The sequence below is a fragment of the Salmo trutta genome, chromosome 3 (genome assembly GCF_901001165.1).
Source record: "Salmo trutta chromosome 3, fSalTru1.1, whole genome shotgun sequence".
Classification (NCBI taxonomy): domain Eukaryota; kingdom Metazoa; phylum Chordata; class Actinopteri; order Salmoniformes; family Salmonidae; genus Salmo; species Salmo trutta.
Window position 1 is genome coordinate 57,339,663 of NC_042959.1, and position 22,058 is coordinate 57,361,720.

The 22,058-nt window shown below is 41.2% G+C and overlaps 1 protein-coding gene across 7 annotated transcripts in view; it reads left to right on the plus strand.

The window, feature by feature from the left end:
* LOC115180439 (protein O-linked-mannose beta-1,4-N-acetylglucosaminyltransferase 2) overlaps window positions 1–13,406 on the plus strand; it is a 34,885-nt gene extending 21,479 nt beyond the window's left edge. For all 7 annotated transcript variants that reach the window (XM_029742544.1, XM_029742525.1, XM_029742534.1 and 4 more), the window contains one exon: window positions 11,321–13,406. In XM_029742544.1, the coding sequence (XP_029598404.1) occupies window positions 11,409–13,163 (1,755 nt within the window). In that variant the 5' untranslated portion in view covers window positions 11,321–11,408 and the 3' untranslated portion in view covers window positions 13,164–13,406. The remainder of the gene's footprint in view (window positions 1–11,320) is intronic.
* Window positions 13,407–22,058: the final 8,652 nt, after the last annotated feature.

The window sequence follows — 22,058 nt, forward strand, 5'->3', positions numbered from 1 at the left end:
ATATATATTTTTAATTTCTATTATCATTATTGTGGTTGAGGGCTGGGGGGAGGTTGATGGGGATGGTGGAGGTGCTGGGGAGGGGATTCTTCATGGAGGCACATTGTCATAGTTTTGTTTATTATATTATTATACATTTATTATTTTTCTTTTTTCTATTATTTTAACAGTTTACTGTGATTATGGATATGCACTCATGTTGACTTATATATTTGAACTTTTTCATGGCAGAGTACAAATTGTATTATTATTATTGTACCTACATTCTTAAAAACTAAAACAGAAAAAGTTTAAAACAATGTAGAAAAAGCCATAAGAGGGAAAAGCACGATGGGATGGGGGATTGAGGGATGGGTAGAGAGAACAGTAGAGGGCTCTGAAAACTATTGTTGCTGAAATAATCACTTCCTTTTGTGACTAGAGTCTAATAATTCCTGTGGCACACATCAGAGGGCATGATAGGTCACCAAAAATGATTCTGAAGTGTGCCAGGCCTTGCAGTCCCAATTAATAATTAATGTATGTGTGTTATATTAAACATAGAGGAGGGAGTAAAATGTAGGCAAGAAATAAACATTTCAGAACAACTACTAGTCGAATAAGACATGGGAGAGATGACAAATTTTGGCAGAGATTTATTTATAGACTAACACACTTGAAACAAATAGCCAAACTGAAAACTGCAGACATTACTAGTGCCTCCCCCGCGATCAAACCGACATAAAAAATTAAATGAAACGCAGCCGAACGTGATCAGAAATCTCAACTAGCAAGCAAGTCGCAGCAATGAAGAACTGAGTGTGTGCGTGTTCATGTGAAGGGGGGGGGGGGGGGGATTCTGGCAGGGGGGGCTTTTCAGCACACTGTTCCTCAAGTTATAACGCGTTAGTTGCTTACTGGACCCTGGCAAAGCTAATGAACTAACTACTATCTGTGAACTAATGTTTTCCCTCTACAATATGTGGTTAATGTACAGAATGAGAGAATTAGGTGAAAATGAGGCAGTGCTTGTTAAACAAGTGGATTCAGGGATCAAGTGTTGCTGGAGCTGGGCCTGGCTTAAGCTGGATGCCGCTATAGAGGTGAAAGGAACACCACACACTTTCCCTTTTTCTCACTTTGTCAATACAGTGGATAAAAGGGGTATGCCAGGTGTACTCTCTGCCTGAAAGAGCTCAATTATGCCAACAAAGGGTATTATGCTCTCCTGGCACATTGTTGAACAGATGTACAAAAGCAGAAAGTGTAAAATGTAATAATGTGCAGTGTAGCCCAAAGATATTGCATTTGTTGTGATGAACTTTACAGTAACACTTGTGTGTGTGAGTGAGGGGGATTATTACTTGTTTTACTCAGTGAACGTTATTTTTGCACACATGTAGCCTTGTGCACTTGATCGATGTCTACTATAGTGGGCAATTCTTTTGAGCAAAAATAGAATGCCTGTTTGTTTCATTCTAGTTCAACTTCAAGATGTTGTTTTCCCAAGTGCAATATTTAGATGTGTGTGGTCACAAGCCTTCTATTATAAAGGCTGTCATGGCTAACTGCAATATTAGTGTATTGTTTTTTTCTCAAGACTTGAGTGTCATTGCAGTAAAGTCTAGGCAACAAATAACCTTGGATTGCTTTCTTTAAATTTGTTTGCTGTGAGTTAGGTTCACATTAACCACTTTTTATTTTACACACACAGAATGAGCATGTAGATCATATTCTTTTGTTGTTTAATTAGTTAAAACCTGCATTTCCCCCTAGCAGTGCCAAAAAAAAAACACTGGAGAGCTGAGCAGTGGAGTTTGATTCACATTTTCGCTCACAAAAACATTCAATCTCAAGCCTGAAACCTCAACGGCTTGGTGCAGTGTTAGCTGAAGATGCTGCCATGGAATTGCCTGCTAATTTATCACAGAGGCAGGCTGACCTTTGGAAGCCCTTCAGTACTTGGCACAGTGGAATTGCAATAGGCCCAGCACGTATCCCTGTGGGCTGCCTGTGTGCATCGAGGAGAATTAACGCTCACCACTGGCACTGGCACCATTGCCCTTGTCCTCATGGATTGGAGGGCAATGCTGCTTTAGGTCTTCATGCTGTGACATTTAAGCAGCAAAAAAATGCATTGAGCATTATTAGCCTATTAGAAAAATAAAGTGGTATTGTCTGAATGGCATACCAACTTAAACGCTTGTAGGAATTGGTTAAATAGGTAGACTAAAAGGGAAAGCCGAGGGGTTTGGGAAAGCTGAGGAGTTTGTGCTATCTGCCTATACAGGTACATTTAAAATCTTAGAAGTAATTTCTGGACCTAAATCCCATGTAGGGGGCTTGGTCAAACTTCAGAGGAACCATGTAGGTAATTCATTTTTTTTAGGGACAGCCAGAGGCTGCTTCCCAAATGGCACCCTATTCCCTTTGTAGTGCACTACTTCTGATCAGGTCACATCAAAAGTAGTGCACTGTAAAGGGGATAGGGTGCCATTTGGGAGAACCTTGTCCTCCTGATGACACCCAGGTCATGAAGCCTATAGGCCCAACTGTCAAGGTCACCAGCAGTGTCTAATTATGGGCTTTAGCCCCCTGTCAGTACAATATGGATCAGTGGGCAAAGGTGAGTTAACCAAACCTGTCTCCTCTGCCAGTGCCCTTGGCGAATGGCAATCCAAGTCAAACATTTGGGGAGAGGAGAAAAAAGGAGGCCCGGGTTTGGATGACAAATGAACGATGGGCTTCACTCAGTTTAACTTCAAATGTATTGCAGTTCACATATGAGTATTATGAGTACCAGTACGTCTGCATTGCTATCATATTGTATCTATAGATGGAGATAAGGGCTTCCCCGAGACTTTTCTCACCTGAATTAGTATCATGCTCTTTTGGTAAACTAAATCTCAAGTCGTTATGAAAACAAGTGGAAAAAGCTCTTGTGTAACTGATCTTTTTCCTGTAACTTAGCTAAAACTGCAGGGTATTGCCACAAAGACTGAGCCTACTACTACCACTGACATATTGTAGCCTAGGTATTTGGATGTCAAAATAGCCTGAGGACTTTTTAGCCTGCCTCTATTGCAGCATATGAGAGCAGATTTGGAAAGAGAGAATGAGAGCAGCAAGAGAGAGAGTGAAAGAGAGAGCAGGGAGGGAGAGATGGAGCCATAATGTCTTTGTTCAGTCTGGCTTCTTCCTCCAGGGCCCTTGGCTTGGCTGGCTGTTAGAGGAGATAGAGTCCGGGGCTTTAGGAGAGTGTAAGGTTGGCTGTGTCCAATGGGCCCTGGTCAAAAGTATTGCACTAAATAGAAAATAGTCTGCCATTTGGGATTTAGACAGAGTCAGGCCAGAGATACTAGAGTTCATTATGAGCTCAGTGTGGAGAGGAGAGAGAGAGACAGGAAGACCGTGGGGGGATGGCTACTCTCTGGGGATTCTAGTGGCAAAGGAGGATTCTCAAGGAGTTTTTAGGATAGAGCAATTTGACCTGAGGGAAAAAATGAAGAAATCAGAGGTGCATGTGTGTCTGTGCAAATGTGTGTTGGAAGTGGCAATGACCGTTCATTATGTTTCCATGATGTCTGCTGTATGAATCTTGTGCTCCATAATGTCTGCTGCTCAAAGCATTAGAGGCATTGAGGTAGGGTTAAACTTATTTTACTTAACCTGGGATTGAAGGATAGATAGGCTTGGCTGCAAGGTAGGCTTGGGTGGTATCCAGATTGTTCTACCTTCAAACCAACCTTGTGCCATCCTGGGATATTCGGTAATATCCCAGGATATTAAGGGGCACTATTTTCAAACCCCACCGAGCTTCTAATCCCAAGGTTAGCAATGCTAACAAGTACATGGAAAATACCATAGCGATTGCTAGTCAAATGCAAACTAGCGCATGCAAACATTTTATACAGTCTCTGACAATCTGTTTGCAGGACAGATATCACAGCTCATAAAGTTTTATAAAAGTAACAAAAAAATGCTACTCACAGTTTTCTGCACGCACAAAACGAATATTAGAAGGCATGGTAGGTTTATTTATCAAAATAGTTTAACCTGCTTTTTTGTAATAATCACTGATCTGGCTTTCAAAGCTAAATATGAAAATGCCCTTTTTGTTACAAATTTAACCAGAATAATGTACAATGCACATCCACTAATAATGACCAACTTCTGGTAGCAGGCAGCAGGCATTATAGAAAATTAACACGGGTTTCATAAAAAATCTCTCAAGCACAAGCCTACGTGCTAGTGAGTAGCCAGTGAATCTTTATATTTAAAGTCAGCCAACTTGGATCTACAGTGCATTCAGAAAGTATTCAGACCTCTTGATCTTTTCCACATTTTGTTACGTTACCGCCTTATTCCAAAATGTATTTAAAAATAAATAATTCCTCATTAATCTACACACAATAATACCCCATAATGACAGAAAAAAAAACGTTTTTTTAGAATCAAAATGAACAGAAATATGACGTTTACATACACTACCATTCAAAAGTTTGGGGTCACTTAGAAATGTCCTTGTTTTTAAAAGAAAAGCAAAACATTTTGTCCATTAAAATAACATCAAATTGATCAGAAATACAGTGTAGACATTGTTAATGTTGTAAATGACTATTGTAGCTGGAAACAGCTGATTTTTTTAAATGGAATATCTACAGTTGAAGTCAGAGGTTTACATACACTTAGGTTGGAGTCATTAAAACTCCTTTTTCAACCACTCCACAAATTTCTTGTTAACAAACTATAGTTTTGGCAAGTCGGTTAGGACATCTACTTTGTGCATGACACAAGTAATTTTTCCAACAATTGTTTAGAGACAGATTATTTCACTTATAATTCACTATATCACAATTCCAGTGGGTCAGAAGTAGAGGTCGACCGATTAATTGGAATGTTTTCATAACAATCGGTAATCAGCATTTTTGGACACCGATTGTGGCCAATTTTTAAAATGTTTTTTTTTAACCTTTATTTAACTAGGCAAGTCAGTTAAGAACACATTATTATTTTCAATGACGGCCTAGGAACGGTGGGGTAACTGCCTTGTTCAGGGGCAGAACGACAGATTTTTACCTTGTCAGCTCGGGGATTCGATCTTGCAACCTTCCGGTTACTAGTCCAACTCTCTAACCACCTGCCTTACATTGCACTCCACGAGGAGCCTGCGTGGCAGGCTGACTACCTGTTACGCGAGTGCAGCAAGAAGCCAAGGTAAGTTGCTAGCTAGCATTAAATTTAGCTTATAAAAAAACAATCAACCTTAACATAATCACTAGTTAACTACACATGGTTGATGATATTACTAGTTTATCTAGCGTGTTCTGCGTTGCATATAATCGATGCGGTCCCTGTTCATTTCTCATCGAATCACAGCCTACTTCTCCAAACGGGTGATGATTTAACAAGCGCATTTGCGAAAAAAGCACTGTCGTTGCACCAATGTGTACCTAACCATAAACATCAATGCCTTTCTTTAAAATCAATGCAGAATTATATATTTTTAAACCTGCATATTTAGTAAATATTGCCTGCTAACATGGCTTTCTTTTAACTAGGGAAATTGTGTCACTTCTCTTGCGTTCCGTGGAAGCAGTCAGAGTATATCTAGCAGTTTGGGCTGCCTGGCTCGTTGCGAACTGTGTGAAGACCATTTATTCCTAACAAAGACCGTAATTAATTTGCCAGAATTGTACATAATTATGACATAACATTGAAGGTTGTACAATGTAACAGCAATACTTAGACTTAGGGATGCCACCCGTTAGATAAAATACGTAACGGTTCCGTATTTCACTGAAAGAATAAACGTTTTGTTTTCGAAATGATAGTTTCTGGATTTGACCATATTAATGAGCTAAGGCTCGTATTTCTGTGTGTTATTATGTTATAATTAAGTCTATGATTTGATATTGATAGAGCAGTCTGACTGAGCGGTGGTAGGCAGCAGCAGGCTAGTAAGCATTCATTCAAACAGCACTTTCGTGCGTTTGCCAGCAGCTCTTCGTTGTGCTTCAAGCATTGGACTGTTTATGACTTCAAGCCTATCAACTCCCGAGATTAGGCTGGTGTAACCAATGTGAAATGGCTAGCTAGTTAGCGGGGTGCACGCTAATAGCGTTTCAATCGGTGACGGCACTCGCTCTGAGACCTTGAAGTAGTTGTTCCCTTGCTCCGCAAGGGCCGCGGCATTTGTGGTGCAATGGATAACGATGCTTCGAGGGTGGCTGTTTTCGATGTGTTCCTGGTTCGAGCCCAGGTAGGGGAGAGGAGAGGGACGGAAGCTATACTGTTACACTGGCAATACTAAAGTGCCTATAAGAACATCCAATAGTCAAAGGTATATGAAATACAAATGGTATAGAGATAAATAGTCCTATAATAACTACAACCTAAAACCTCTTACCTGGGAATATTGAAGACTCATTAAAAGGAACCACCAGCTTTCATATGTTCTCATGTTCTGAGCAAGGAACTTAAACATTAGCTTTTTTACATGGCACATATTGCACTTTTACTTTCTTCTTCAACACTTTGTTTTTGCATTATTTAAACCAAATTGAACATGTTTCATTATTTATTTGAGGCTAAATTGATTTTATTGATGTATTATATTAAGTTAAAATAAAACTGTTCATTCAGTATTGTTGTAATTGTCATTATTACAAATAAATAAATACATGTAAAAAAAAACCTACCGATTTAATCGGTATCCGCTTTTTTGGCCCTCCAATAATCGGTATCGGTATCGGCATTGAAAAATCATAATCGGTCGACCTCTAGTCAGAAGTTTACATGCACTAAGTTGACTGTGCCTTTAAACAGCTTGGAAAATTCCAGAAAATTATGTCATGGCTTTAGAAGCTTCTGATAGGCTAATTGACATCATTTGAGTCAATTGGAGGTGTACCTGTGGATGTATTTCAAGGCCTACCTTCAAACTCAGTGCCTCTTCACTTGACATCATGGGAAAATCAAAAGAAATTAGCCAAGACCGCAGAAATCAAATTGTAGACCTCCACAAGTCTGGTTCATCCTTGGGAGCAATTTCCAAACGCCTGAAGATACCACGTTCATCTGTACAAACAATAGTACGCAAGTATGAACACCACGGGACCAGGCAGCCGTCATACCACTCAGGAAGGAGTTGCGTTCTGTCTCCTAGAGATGAACGTACTTTGGTGCGAAAAGTGCAAATCAATCCCAGAACAACAGCAAAGGACCTTGTGAAGATGCTGGAGGAAACAGGTACAAAAGTATCTATATCCACAGTAAAACGAGTCCTATATCGACATAACCTGAAAGGCCGCTCAGCAAGGAAGAAGCCACTGCTCCAAAACCAGCTTAAAAAATCCAGACTACGGTTTGCAACTGCACATTGGGTCAAAGAGCGTACTTTTTGGAGAAATGTCTGATGAAACAAAAATAGAACTGTTTGGCCATAATGACCATCGTTATGTTTGGAGGAAAAAAGGGGGAGGCTTGCAAGCCGAAGAACACCATCCCAACTGTGAAGCACGGGGGTGGCAGCATCATGTTGTGGGGGTGCTTTGCTGCAGGAGGGACTGGTGCACTTCACAAAATAAATGGCATCATGAGGGAGGAAAACTATGTGGATATATTGAAGCAACATCTCAAGACATCAGTCAGGAAGTTAAAGCTTGGTCGCAAATGGGTCTTACAAATGGACAATGACCCCAAGCATACTTCCAAAGTTGTGGCAAAATGGCTTAAGGACAACAAAGTCAAGGTATTGGAGTGGCCATCACAAAGCCCTGACTTTAATCCTATAGAAAATTTGTGGGCAGAACTGAAAAAGCGTGTGTGAGCAAGGAGGCATACAAACCTGACTCAGTTACACCATCTCTGTCAGGAGGAATTGGCCAAAATTCACCCAACTTATTGTGGGAAGCTTGTGGAAGGCTGCCCGAAACGTTTGACCCAAGTTAAACAATTTAAAGGCAATGCTACCAAATACTAATTGAGGGTATGTAAACTTCTGACCCACTGGGAATGTGATGAAAGAAATAAAAGCTGAAATAAATCATTCTCTCTACTATTATTCTGACATTTCACATTCTTAAAATAAAGTGGTGATCCTAACTGACCTAAGACAGGGAATTTTTACTAGGATTAAATTGTGAAAAACTGAGTTTAAATGTATTTGGCTAAGGTGTATGTAAACTTCCGACTTCAACTGTACGTAGGCGTACAGAGGCCCATTATCAGCAACCATCACTCCTGTGTTCCAATGGCATGTTGTGTTAGCTAATCCAGGTTTAAAATTTTAAAAGGCTAATTGATAATTAGAAAACCCTTTTGCGATTGTTAGCATAGCTGAAAACTGTTGTCCTGATTAAAGAAGCAATAAAACTGTCCTTCTTTAGACTAGTTGAGTATCTGGAGCATCAGCATTTGTGGGTTCGATTAAAGGCTCAAAATGGCCAGAAACAAAGCATTTTCTTCTGAAACTCGTCAGTCTATTCTTGTTCTGAGAAATTATGGCTATTCCATGCGAGAAATTGCCAAGAAACTGAAGATCTCGTACAACGCTGTGTACTACTCCCTCCACAGAACAGCGCAAACTGGCACTAACCAGAATAGAAAGAGTGGGAGGCCCCGGTGCACAACTGAGCAAGAAGACAAGTACATTAGAGTGTGTAGTTTGAGAAACAGATGCCTCACAAGTCCTCAACTGGCAGCTTCATTAAATAGTGCCCGCAAAACACCAGTCTCAACATCAACAGTGAAGAGACGACTCCGGGATGCTGGCCTTCTAGGCAGAGTTCCTCTGTCTAGTGTCTGTGTTCTTTTGCCCATCTTAATCTTTTCTTTATATTGGCCAGTCTGTGATATGGCTTTTTCTTTGCAACTCTGCCTAGAAGGCCAGCATCCCGGAGTCGCCTCTTCACTGTTGACGTTGAGACTGGTGTTTTTGCTTTGTCATTATGGGGTATTGTGTGTAGATTGATGAGGATTTTTTTGTTGTTGAAAAAGTCAAGGGGTCTGAATACTTTCCGAAGGCACTGTATTTGCTTGCTAACAAGGTAGAACAGTTGAACTTTTATGAATACACTCTCCTGTCCGCCTCCAACTGTTTGAACAACATCCTGCTCATTTAGTTAAGATGTTGAAATTAAAAAAATCATTAAAAATAGTGGCCTACCTGTAAGATGCCTATTCTCAGAATGAAAATGAGTTGCCAATTCCTTATATAAATGCATATTTTTATGCTCATTGCACATTTATAAAACATAGACTAGATGGCTAGCACATAAGTCTGTGGCTAAAATGCTGCTAGCGGTACGTGGTACCCCGCCTGACATACTGAGTATTAATTAATTTCCCACAATCATGTTCATTGATACTTCCATTTTAATAGATAACGAACTACTAAATTAGAAAACCAAATGCACAACTGTAGAGCATTTAGCACTGCAAATCGCAGCATCAAATGATGCAAAATTCATCATACGGGCCAGATTTCTGTATTTTGAAAGTTACATATCTTGAAACCTTGATCGCTGACATGCAAAACATTTTGGGACTATATCAACAATGGACTAATGAAACAAATACCAAAAGATCGTTTTTGGGTGTAGTTTTCCTTTAGTAGTTATACGATATCTAGCTGGCAAACATTTAGTTGTGAATTCCATACTTTAACTAGATCACCTGGCGCGTGCTCACAAAGCTCCGATCTCTTGTTGTGTGCTTGTAACCAAACGTGACTGGGGACTACCGGTAGGCCTAAACTTCATAATGAAAAATTATCTGACAGGTGGAATGAAGAACGTGATCTGCTTTATTTCCTAACCTACTGCACAAGTTGACTGCAGGTATTTACTTAAAGTAGCAAAAAATATTCAAATTTATATAAAAAATAAATAGTTTCAATGGTATTGAAAAACCATCCCGTGGCTATTACCAAATACTCTGGAATACGGCATATACAGTATACTGACCAAGCCTACTGCAGACAGTCTGTCTTTAGGGAGAGGAAGGAAGTGTATTTAGTGTCTGCAGCCCAAAGTTGAAGGTTAGGGAGATAGTCCGTAGATTCTGATGCATATTATAGATGCCAATGACTACGCTAACTCTCTTGACTCTTCTTTTTGAGTATTGCTAAGTTATGGTGATATAAAGCATATTTTTAATTAATTGTTTAAGTCTCAAACCTGTATGTTATTTACACACCCTCAATTTTTTTATACTGGAATAATTATATTATTTTAATCTCAGCCGCTATTATGGAAAGTGATATTTATAGTATTCCAGGCAGAGGCTAGCCTATAGAAACATTTGTTCTTGTAGCAGTTAACCTTTAGATGACTATTTACCCCCTTAGTCTGGAAGCAGCTGCTTGGGATCCCAAATGGCACTGTATTCCCAAGATAGTGCACTACTTTTTACTGCAGCCCTATGGGTCCCGGACTAATGAATAGCATTTGGGACGCAGAGAGTCTGTCTCACCACATGACTCACTTGTTCTCTCAATATGCAGATTAGTGTAGTTTCCTAGAGGAACTTTTCTTTTCCCTTTTCTATCCTCACAATGTCATTCATCAAGACATAACCAGGAGGGGAGTGTGATTTGAGGTTCTAGGAAAGCCTGTGCTTATCCACCAAGGTAAACAAAGGATACGTCCCAAATGGCACACTTTTCCCTAGCCTATACAGTGCACTACTTTTGATCAGAGCCATATGGGTCCTGGTCAAAAGTAGTGCACTTAAAATTAATATTTTGAGGTTTTGGCAATGAGGCCCTTTGTCTACTTCCCCAGTGTCAGATGAACTTGTGGATACCATTTGTATGTCTCTGTGTCCAGTATGAAGGAAGTTAGAGGTAGTATTGCGAGCCAATGTTAACTAGTGTTGTTAGTTCCCATAGACTTCCAGTCATTGCCTTAACGCTAGTTAGCCATTGAGCTAACGCTAGTGAGAAACATCCTTCAAACTGCACACAGAGACATAAAAATGGTATCCACGAGTTCATCTGACTCTGGAGAAGTAAGTAAAGGGCTTCATTGCCAAAATCCCAGAGTATCCCTTTATTTGGGACACAGACAAAGGCTTCTCCAAGGGAAGGGGCTCTGAGCCATGCTTTGATCCCTAAAATTGAAATTGTTCTACCGGTATGTAGACCTTCATAAATAGCACTGCAAATAATAGTCTTGCGCTTTGTTTGATATTATTTATATGATTACTTTGAGTTTGAATGTAATTTGAATTTGGAAAGTCTGAAATATATTATGTTCAGTTGGAAACATGATATCAGTAATATGCTAAAAATAATCTCTCTCCCTCTCCCCCCACCCCCTCTCTCTCTCCTCTCCAGGTGTATCGGCGCCTGGTTAGCGGGAGACAGAGCATGCGTGTGAGGTCAGAGATCAAATTGAACGTGGAGCTGTGATGCGAGCTGCAGGATGAACGTGGCGGCCATTCTGAACGGCCTGCTGGTGTCGGTGGTGGCAGCACTGCTCTGGAAGTACGTGAGGCTAAGCGAGCATGCTGCAGTACTGGAGGAGGAGCTGCAGCTGACCCGCCAGTCCCAGGAGTTGTCCCAGGCCCGGATAGACTACCACACTGCTCTGCTGGCCCTCCAGGAGTATGGCACCCGTATGGTCTGCACCGGCAAGATGCACACTGATCGCATCTGCCGCTTCGATTACCTGTGCTACTGCACCGAGGCCGAAGAGTTTGTCTTTTTCCACAGCAACTCCTCCTTCATGCTGCCCAACCTGGGGCCCCGGCGCTTCCAGCCGGCCCTGCTGGACCTGTCCTCTGTGGAGGATCACAACACCCAGTACTTCAACTTTCTGGAACTGCCCGCAGCTGCCCTCAAGTTTATGCCCAAGCCTGTGTTCGTCCCTGACGTCACCCTCATCCTCAACCGGTTCAATCCGGATAATCTGATGCACGTGTTCCACGATGACCTGCTTCCCATCTTCTACACCATGCAGCAGTACTCGGACCTGGACGATGAGGCCCGCCTGGTCTTCATGGAGGGCTGGAGTGAGGGCGCACACTTTGACCTCTACCGGCTGTTGAGCAGCAAGCAGCCACTTCTCAAAGAACAGCTGAGGAACTTTGGCAAACTTATGTGCTTCACAAAGTCCTACGTGGGCTTGTCCAAGATGACCACATGGTACCAGTATGGCTTTGTCCAGCCACAGGGCCCCAAAGCCAACATCCTGGTCTCTGGGAACGAGATCCGGCAGTTTTCCTCATCGCTGATGGAGAAGCTCAATATCACCACGCGAGGAGGAGAGAAGAGCCCAGCGGAGGAAAAGGATGAGTACATCGTAGTGTTCAGTCGCTCCATCAACAGACTCATCCTGAACGAAGCAGAGCTGATCCTGGCGTTAGCGCAGGAGTTCCAGATGAGAGCTGTGACGGTGTCTCTGGAGGAGCAGACCTTCCCCAGCATCGTCAAGGTCATCAGCGGGGCCTCCATATTGGTCAGCATGCACGGGGCCCAGCTGGTCTCCTCTCTCTTCCTCTCACGGGGGGCTGTCGTAGTGGAGCTCTTCCCCTATGCGGTCAACCCAGAGCAGTACACCCCTTACAAAACCCTGGCCTCTCTACCAGGCATGGACCTGCAGTATGTGGCCTGGAGGAACATGGTGGAGGAGAACTCTGTGGCCTACCCAGAGAGGCCCTGGGAGCAGGGAGGTATAGCCCACCTGGATAAGGAAGAGCAGGAGCACATCCTGGCCAGTAAGGAAGTGCCCAGACACCTGTGTTGCCGCAACCCTGAGTGGCTCTATCGCATCTACCAGGACACCATAGTGGACATCCCTTCTTTACTAGAGGCTCTCAGAGCGACAGTGAAAACCAAGCCCAACCTGAAGAAGGCCAAGCCTGCCAGCACGGTCCACCCAGGCCAGGTCAGAGAGCCCCAGTGCCAGACGTCGGTCCAGGCCACCAACGAGGCCAAGCTGACTGTGTCGTGGCAAATCCCCTGGAACCTCAAGTACCTGAAGGTCAGGGAGGTGAAGTATGAAGTGTGGATCCAGGAGCAAGGAGAGAACACGTACATGCCTTATATTCTCCCCCACCAGAACTATACCTTCTCTGAAAACATCAAACCCTTTACGACGTACCTGGTGTGGGTGCGCTGCATCTTTAATAAAAACCTCCTGGGGCCCTTTGCAGATGTACTCACGTGCAGGACATAATTTGAGTTGATATTTACAGTTTGAAGTATGTGACTGCTTGTTCCAGATGATCAGATATTGGGGCTCTGGATTATTGAAGGTAATGCTAGAAAGGTTCTGTATAATTTCAGCCAGTAGTTTTGAAAGTAGCGCTCACGAGCCAAAATGGGTCCCAGAAAATGGTGCGCAATTGTATACGACGTCATTCATTTTGTATGATATGTTACGTCCTGCACAATAAATGTATGTTTCCTGAAATTCGTATGATATGTTCCGAATTTGTAAGTGCTTAAGATCCTGTTCAATCTCCTTTTAAAAGGAACATCTGTGATTGAGGATAGTCTCCGATTTGAGGATAGTTGATATGATGTAATCTGTATCTAGGATGAGAGACTGCTGTTTGATGAGACAACCATGTCCTCACACAGAGGAGAGTGAAATGCAGTAGAAATTCAATGGCATTTAGCATGGGATGCAGGAATACATGAGTCACGATTTAAGGATGCATTGTCTGTACCTGCAGAAAGTGCTATACAACATGTATTTTTGAGATATAGGAATTTCTTTAATATACTTATTTATGAGCAAAACTGTATAGTATAAATTAATGTATGTTTTTTTATTATTCTTAAACACTGAACCTATCTATACCTGTACTTATTTGAGTATGTAATGTAGGTTTTCAGCAAAGCCCAGGTGGGACTTTAGGATGACTTGGTCTTGGTTTCATACTTATTTGATTGGTTTGTGATTTGTTATACAGTTATCTGATAAATCACACCTTTGTGGCTTAGCCTACCCTCCTGCACAAAGTTGTAGCTTTGTCATGTTGCCTTTCTAATTGGCAATTTACATAATTGCAGAATGTTGCCAAAACCTTAAAGGGATACTGTGAGATTCTGGCAATTTTCTACTTACCCAGAGTCAGATGAACTCGTGGGTACCATATTTATGCCTCTGCGTGCAGTATGAAGGAAGTTAGAAGTAGTTTCGCGAGCCAATCCTAACTAGCATTAGCACAATGACTGGAAGTCTATGGGTATCTGCTTCAGGCCTGGGCAATTCCAGTCCTCGGGGACCTAATTGGTGTCACACTTTTCCCCCATCCCTAGCAAACACACCTGATTTAAACTAATTGCGTTTTTAACTGAAGCTCATGATTAGTTGATTATTGGAGTCAGGTGCGTTAGCTGGGGCAAAAGTGTGACACCAATCAGGCCCCCGAGGACTGGAGTTGCCCAGGCCTGCTTGCTGCAGATACCCATACACTTCCAGTCATTGCGCTAACACTAGTAGCGCTAGCAACTTCCTTCAAACCACATGCAGAGACATAAAAAGGGTATCCATGAGTTCATCTGACCCTGGGGAAGTAGATAAAGGGCCTCATTGCCAAAATCCCGAAGTATCCCTTTAAGAGAAACCAAAGTGAATTTGAAAATATGGTCATCAGTCTACAGTACCATTAAGTATGTGTTATTAGTTGTGATTTGGATTATCTTGTGCTTCATTGAGGCTTTAATATTTGCAATTTACCATTTTGAACTGTTGTGGCCCATGGATAATAAATTCTTCCCCTTCTAGATTATTTGAGATATTAATTCAAGGCAGATAAAACTTTCAAAGAGTGTGTCCAGGAAAATATGTTGGCAGTTTTCTAAAGATGCTGACTAAAACATGCATTATTCATTCAAATGTAGCAGTCGTTTAAGAACAGAGTTCCTCTAAATGAAAATTAAGAGAATCTATTATCATGTATTTATGTGAAAGGTTGCTATGCGGTGCGGTCACTAGATATGCGAGGGTAGTTCTATTTCTTTCAGAAAAACTGGAGTTTCTTCAATCAGTTTCTTTGTCATTGCCCTGTGTGTCAAAAGATAAATACAAAAAGGTTCATGTCACTTCAGTGTCCCCATTACAGCAATTCTGAGTTCAATTGTCCTATTCTTTTTTTATTCAGTCCACACAGTTACAGAAAATGATCAGAATTCCTTACTTACTATTAATGGGTACCATTTCTGATTGTGATCATTTACATTTTTCGCAGGTTATATGCATGCATAAACTTGTGCTATAATTAGCCTGTGATGCTTTTAATTTGAAAGGGTGGTAATTACTGCTCTGCCCCAAATCAAGCTGGAGGAATAACCCATTCTATGGCTCATCAGTGCTGCTAACCATGCGTGATGCAGGGTTTGTATCCCAAATGGCACCCTCTTCCCTTTATAGTGTACTACTTTTGACCAAGACCTATAAAGGTGACCTGAGCCTAAAAATAGTGCTCTATATAGGGAATAGTGTGCCATTTTGGGAATCAGCCCAAGTCTATATGATGGTGTGCAATGCTGCCTGTTACTTTTCATTGCCTTGTGGTGAGCAAAACTAAAGTAATGACTAGCTTCCCAGTATGTACCAAGCCCCCAGAGTAAGAGTGCTGATGTAGGATCAGCAGCAGCCCTCCTGTCCTACTAAGCGTATATACATTGTCTTCAGAAAGTATTTACACCCTTTGACTTTTTCCACATTTTGTTGTTACAAAGTGGGATTAAAATGGTTGGGAAAATGTACAATTAAATCCATCTACAAATAATCTGTAATGTCAAGTGGAAGAAAAATACTAACATTTGTAAAAAATAACACTAATACAGTATATCTTTATTACATAAGTATTAAACCCACTTAGTCAACACATGTTAGAATCAACTTTGCCAGCGATTACGGCTGTGAGTCTTTCTGGACAAGTCTCTAACAGCTTTTCACACCTGGATTGTGCAACATTTGCCCCTTATTCTTTTTAAATTCTTCAAGCTCTGTCAAATTGGTTGTTGATCATTGCTAGACAACTATTTTCAGGTCTTGCCTTAGATTTTCAAGCAGATTTAAGTCAAAACCGTAACTCGGTTACTCAGGAACATTCACTGTCTACTTGGTAAACAACTCCAGTGTACAGTCGTGGCCAAAAGTTATGAGAATGACACAAATATTGATTTCCACAAAGTTTGCTGCTTCAGTGTCTTTAGATATTTTTGTCAGATGTAACTATGGAATATTGAAGTATAATTACAAGCATTTCATAAGTGTCAAAGGCTTTTATTGACAATTACATGAAGTTGATGCAAAGAGTCAATATTTGCAGTGTTGACCCTTATTTTTCAAGACCTCTGCAATCCGTCCTGGCATGCTGTCAATTAACTTCTGGGCCACATCCTGACTGATGGCAGCCCATTCTTGCATAATCAATGCTTGGAGTTTGTGGGTTTTTGTTTGTCCACCCGCCTCTTGAGGATTGACCACAAGTTCTCAATGGGATTAAGGTCTGGGGAGTTTCCTGACCATGGACCCAACATATAGATGTTTTGTTCCCCGAGCCACTTAGTTATCGCTTTTGCCTTATGGCAAGGTGCTCTATCATGCTGGAAAAGTCATTGTTCGTCACCAAACTGTTCCTGGATGGTTGGGAGAAGTTGCTCTCGGAGGATGTGTTGGTACCATTCTTTATTCATGGCTGTGTTCTTAGGCAAAATTGTGAGTGAGCCCACTCCCTTGGCTGAGAAGCAACCCCACACATGAATGGTCTCAGGATGCTTTACTGTTGGCATGACACAGGACTGATGGTAACGTTCACCTTGTCTTCTCCGGACAAGCTTTTTTCTGGATGCCCCAAACAAACAAAGGGATTCATCAGAGAAAATTACTTTACCTCAGTCCTCAGCAGTCCAATCCCTGTACCTTTTGCAGAATATCAGTCTGTCCCTGATGTTTTTCCTGGAGAGAAGTGGCTTCTTTGCTGCCCTTCTTGACACCAGGCCATCCTCCAAAAGTCTTCACCTCACTGTGCGTGCAGATGCACTCACACCTGCCTGCTGCCATTCCTGAGCAACCTCTGTACTGGTGGTGCCCCGATCCCCCAGCTGAATCAACTTTAGGAGACGGTCCTGGCGCTTGCTGGACTTTCTTGGGCGCCCTGAAGCCTTCTTCACAACAATTGAACCGCTCTCTTTGAAGTTCTTGATGATCCGATAAATGGTTGATTTAGGTGCAATCGTACTGGCAGCAATATCCTTGCCTGTGAAGCCCTTTTTGTGCAAAGCAATGATGATGACATGTGTTTCCTTGCAGGTAACCATGGTTGACAGAGGCAGAACAATGATTCCAAGCACCACCCTCCTTTTGAAGCTTCCAGTCTGTTATTCGAACTGAATCAGCATGAACATGTGATTTCCAGCCTTGTCCTCGTCAACACTCACACCTGTGTTAACGAGAGAATCCCTGACATGATGTCAGCTGGTCCTTTTGTGGCAGGGCTGAAATGCAGTGGAAATGTTTTTGGGGGATTCAGTTCATTTGCATGGCAAAGAGGGACTTTGCAATTAATTGCAATTCATCTGATCACTCTTCCTAACATTCTGGAGTATATGCAAATTGCCATCATACAAACTGAGGTAGCAGACTTTGTGAAAATTAATATTTGTGTAATTCTCAAAACTTTTGGCCACGACTGTAGATTTGGACTTGTGTTTTAGGTTATTGTCCAGCTGAAATGTGAATTAATCTTCCAGTGTCTGGTGGAAAGTAGACTGAACCAGGTTTTCCTCTAGGATTTTGCCTGTGCCTCGCTCCATTCCATTTATATTTTACCCTGAAAAACTCCCCAGTCTTTAGCGATTACAAGCATACACATAACATGATGCAGCCACCGCTATGCTTGAAAATATGGAGAGTGGTACTCAGTAATGTGTTGTATTGGGTTTGCCCCAAATGTAACACCTTGTATTTAGGACAAAAAGTGAATTGCTTTGCCACATTTTTTCAGTATTACTTTAGTGCCTTGTTGCAAACAATGCATGTTTTGGAATATTTTAATTATGTACAGGCTTCATTCTTTTCACTCTGTCATTTAGGTTAGTATTGAGGAGTAACTACAATGTTGTTGATCCATCCTCAGTTTTCACCTCTCACAGCTGCTCAAAGGGATATTCAATGTCTGTTTATTTTATTTATATATGTTTTAAACCTATTTAGGCTTGCCATAAAAAAAAGGGATTGAATACTTATTGACTCAAGACATTTCAGCTTTTCACTTTTAATGATACTGAACAAAATATAAACACAACATGCAACAATTAACAATTTTACTGATGTACAGTTAATAAGGAAATCAGTCAATTTAAATAAATTCATTAGGCCCTAATCAATGGATTTCACATGACTGGGCAGGGGCGCAGCCATGGGTGGGCCTGGGAGGGCATAGACCCACCCACTTGGGAGCCAGGCTCAGCCAATCAGAGTAAGTATTTCTGCACAAAGGGGCTTTATCACAGACAGAAATACTCCTCAGTTTCATAATGTTCGGGTGGCTGGTCTCAGACAATCCCGCAGGTGAAGAAGCCGGATGTTGAGATCCTGGGCTGGCATGGTTACATGTGATTTGTGGTTGTGAGGCCGGTTGGCCATACTGACAAACTGAAAAATGAAATGATGTTAGAGGCAGCTTACGGTAGAGAAATTAACATGAAATTATCTGGCAACAGTTCTGGTGGACATTCCTGCAGTCAGAATGCTCATTGCATGCTCCCTCAACTTGAAACCTCTGTGGCATTGTGTTGTGTGACAAAACTGCACATTTTAGTGGCCTTTTATTGCCCCCAGCACAAGGTGCACCTGTGTAATGATCATGCTATTTAATCAGCTTCTTGATACGCTACACCTGTCAGGTGGATGGATTATCTTGGTAAAGGTTAAATGCTCACTAACAGGGACTTAAAGAAATTTGTGCTCAAAATTGGAAAGAACATTTCTGGGATCTTTTATTTAAGCTCATGAAACATGGGACCAACACCTTACATGTTGCGTTTATATTTTTGTTCAGTATAATTTAGAAATTTTTGGAAAATCATTATTCCACTTTGACATTATGCTGTATTGTGTGTAGGCCAGTGGAAAAATCTCAATTTAATAAATTTAAAATTCGGGCTGTAACACAACTTAATGTGGAAAAAGTCAAGGGGTGTAAATACTTTCTGAAGGCACTGTATTGTGATCAAAAAGGTTAAACTGTCCTAAATCAGCACTCCTACTCTGAGACACTTAACATGCGGCCCCAGATCTTTCTGTTCCAGGGTTGAGTTTTCAGCAGAGGTCACAGGTTTGAAACTAGTTTGACGGTTTTTGAGGCAACTGAGAGTGGTGACAGGAATCTGTGAATCAATAGCATTGGATTGGGTTTCTCTCTTCCCCTAAAACAGCACGAGTGACACATAGATTGCCAGTGCCAATTCATGGACTTTGCAATGCGTGTATTGGTGTAATAATTTAATGGACATTAATGGTGTCATAATAATCAAGGGATTTAAATGTAGTGCTGACTGGCTGGTATGTGAATATCCTACCTGTTGTGCTGTACCCATTGAGGTATCTTACCGATTAACTAAATTCCTCATTAACTGGAATTTGTCCCTTTTTGATTGAGATATGTTTCGGTTTGAAAGTCAAAACTTGAACTGTTTAAAAAGAATATGTTCTCAAATGCAGTTCTGTCAATGTTGGGATTCAAGAGATTATTTTGAACTGTTGTTGTTCAATGTGATGTGTTTTGTGTGTTTGTAATGCTTGTTAGGTTGTGTATACCACCTCCAGTAAATAAATTATATTTGCTAAGACTGAAGTGTGTCAGAAACTAGTGTACATGTATTATGTTGACTATAATGATAAAAAAATAAGTGCATTGAGTAATTGTGAGTTATTGAATAAAACATTATTTTATATACAGTACCAGTCAAAAGTTTGGACACCTACTCATTCAAGGGTTTTTCTTTATTTTTTACTATTTTCTACATTGTAGAATAATAGTGAAGACCTCAAAACTATGAAAAACACATACAGAATCATGTAGTAACCAAAAAAGTGTTAAACAAATAAAAATATATTTTATATTTGAGATTCTTCAAAGTAGCCACCCTTTGCCTTGATGACAGCTTTGCACACTCTTGGCATTCTCTCAACCAGCTTTATGAGGTAGTCACCTGGAATGCAATTCAATTAACAGGTATGCCTTGGAAAGAAATTCCACAAATTAACTTTTAACTTTTTCATGCGTTTGAGCCAATCAGTTGTGTTGTGACAAGGTAGGGGTGGTAAACAGAAGATAGCCCTATTTGGTAAATGACCAAGTCCATATTATGGCAAGAACAGCTCAAATAAGCAAAGTGAAACGACAGTCCATCATTACTTTAAGAGATGAAGGTCAGTCAATCCAGAAAATGTGCAGTCACAAAAACCATCAAGCGCTATGATGAAACTGGCTCTCATGAGGACCGCCACAGGAAAGGAAGACCCAGAGTTACCTCTGCTGCAGAGGATAAGTTCATTAGCGTTACCAGCCTCAGAAATTGCAGACCGAATAAATGCTTCACAGAGTTCAAGTAACAGACACATCTCAACATCCAACTATTCAGAGGAGACTTCATAGTTAAATTGCTGCAAAGAAACCACTACTGAAGGACACCAATAAGAAGAAAATACTTGCTTGGACCAAGAAAAACAAGCAATGGACATTTGACCGGTGGAAATCTGTCCTTTGGTTTGATGAGTCCACATTTGAGATTTTGGGTTTGACCAAGAAGGAAAGTGATGGAGTGCTGCATACATGACTTGGCCTCCACAATCACCCAACCTCAAACCAATTGAGATGATGGTTCGGGATGAGTTGGACCGCAGAGTGAAGGAAAAGCAGCCAACGAGTGCTCAGAATATGTGGGAACTCCTTCAAGACTGTTGGACAATTATTCCAGGTGAAGCTGGTTGAGAGAATGCCAAAAGTGTGCAAAGCTGGCATCAAGGCAAAAGGTGGCTACTTTGAAGAATCTAAAATCTAAAATATGTATAACACTTTTAGTTACTACACGATTCCATATGTGTTATTTCATAGTTTTGATGTCTTCACTATTATTCTACAATGTAGAAAATAGTAAAAATAAAGAAAAACCCTTGAATGTGTAGGTGTATCCAAACTTTTGTCTGGTACTGTATATTTTGTCCTTTTTCATAGCTCTGGAAAACATCTCATGAGAATAATCATTCTAAGCAATTACATTCATATTACACATGTAATCAATATCATTTTTGATTGAGAAGTAAATTGCACACACGAAAAAGAAGAGCGACCTAGATAACTTCTATAACTGATACTCCTGGACTGAGTCAAACTCAAAGCAATATTTACCTGCTTATTTTTAGGTTCTAAATAAGGGCATTACTTTGGTTCATGTTTTGGGGCTCTAAAGATATTTTAGACCATACATACAGGTTTTTTAGTTACACATGCCCCCCAGAACAAACTGTACTGCATCAAAATGTAAATATAACAAACATCTGAGACAGAAAGTGAGTGCATGCACTCTTGGTCTCATCATCATACATTGTCCTATGAAAAGTAGACTACCTGCATTTCCCTTGGAAGACAAGTCAGCTCCTGGCATCCCTCATTCTCTTCCCTCCCATCCTTCCCTCTTCTCCACGGGGCTATTTTCTGCCAGCTTAGCCTGGGAGATGAGATGCGCTCTGACAAGCCCAGATGGGCAGCACCGGCATATAGGGGTAAGTGACAGTGGCCTGCCCCCAGAGTGGAGGAGTGGCAGGGGGGACCCGGGTGGCACAGCATAGCAGAATGAGTGTGCGTCCCAAATTGCACCCCTTTCTCTATAAAGTGAACTACTTTTGACCATAGGGCTCTGCTCAATAGTAGTGCACTATGTAGGAAATAGGGTACCATTTGGGACTCAACCTCTGAGTGAATGGCTGTAATGGAGGAAGAATGAGAAGAACTCTCACAGTGGCTATGAAGAACATTCAGCGCTAGAAGTTTGGAGTTTGTCACCTTACCCAGTGTAAAAGCAAGCTGGAGAGACATAACATATAGTG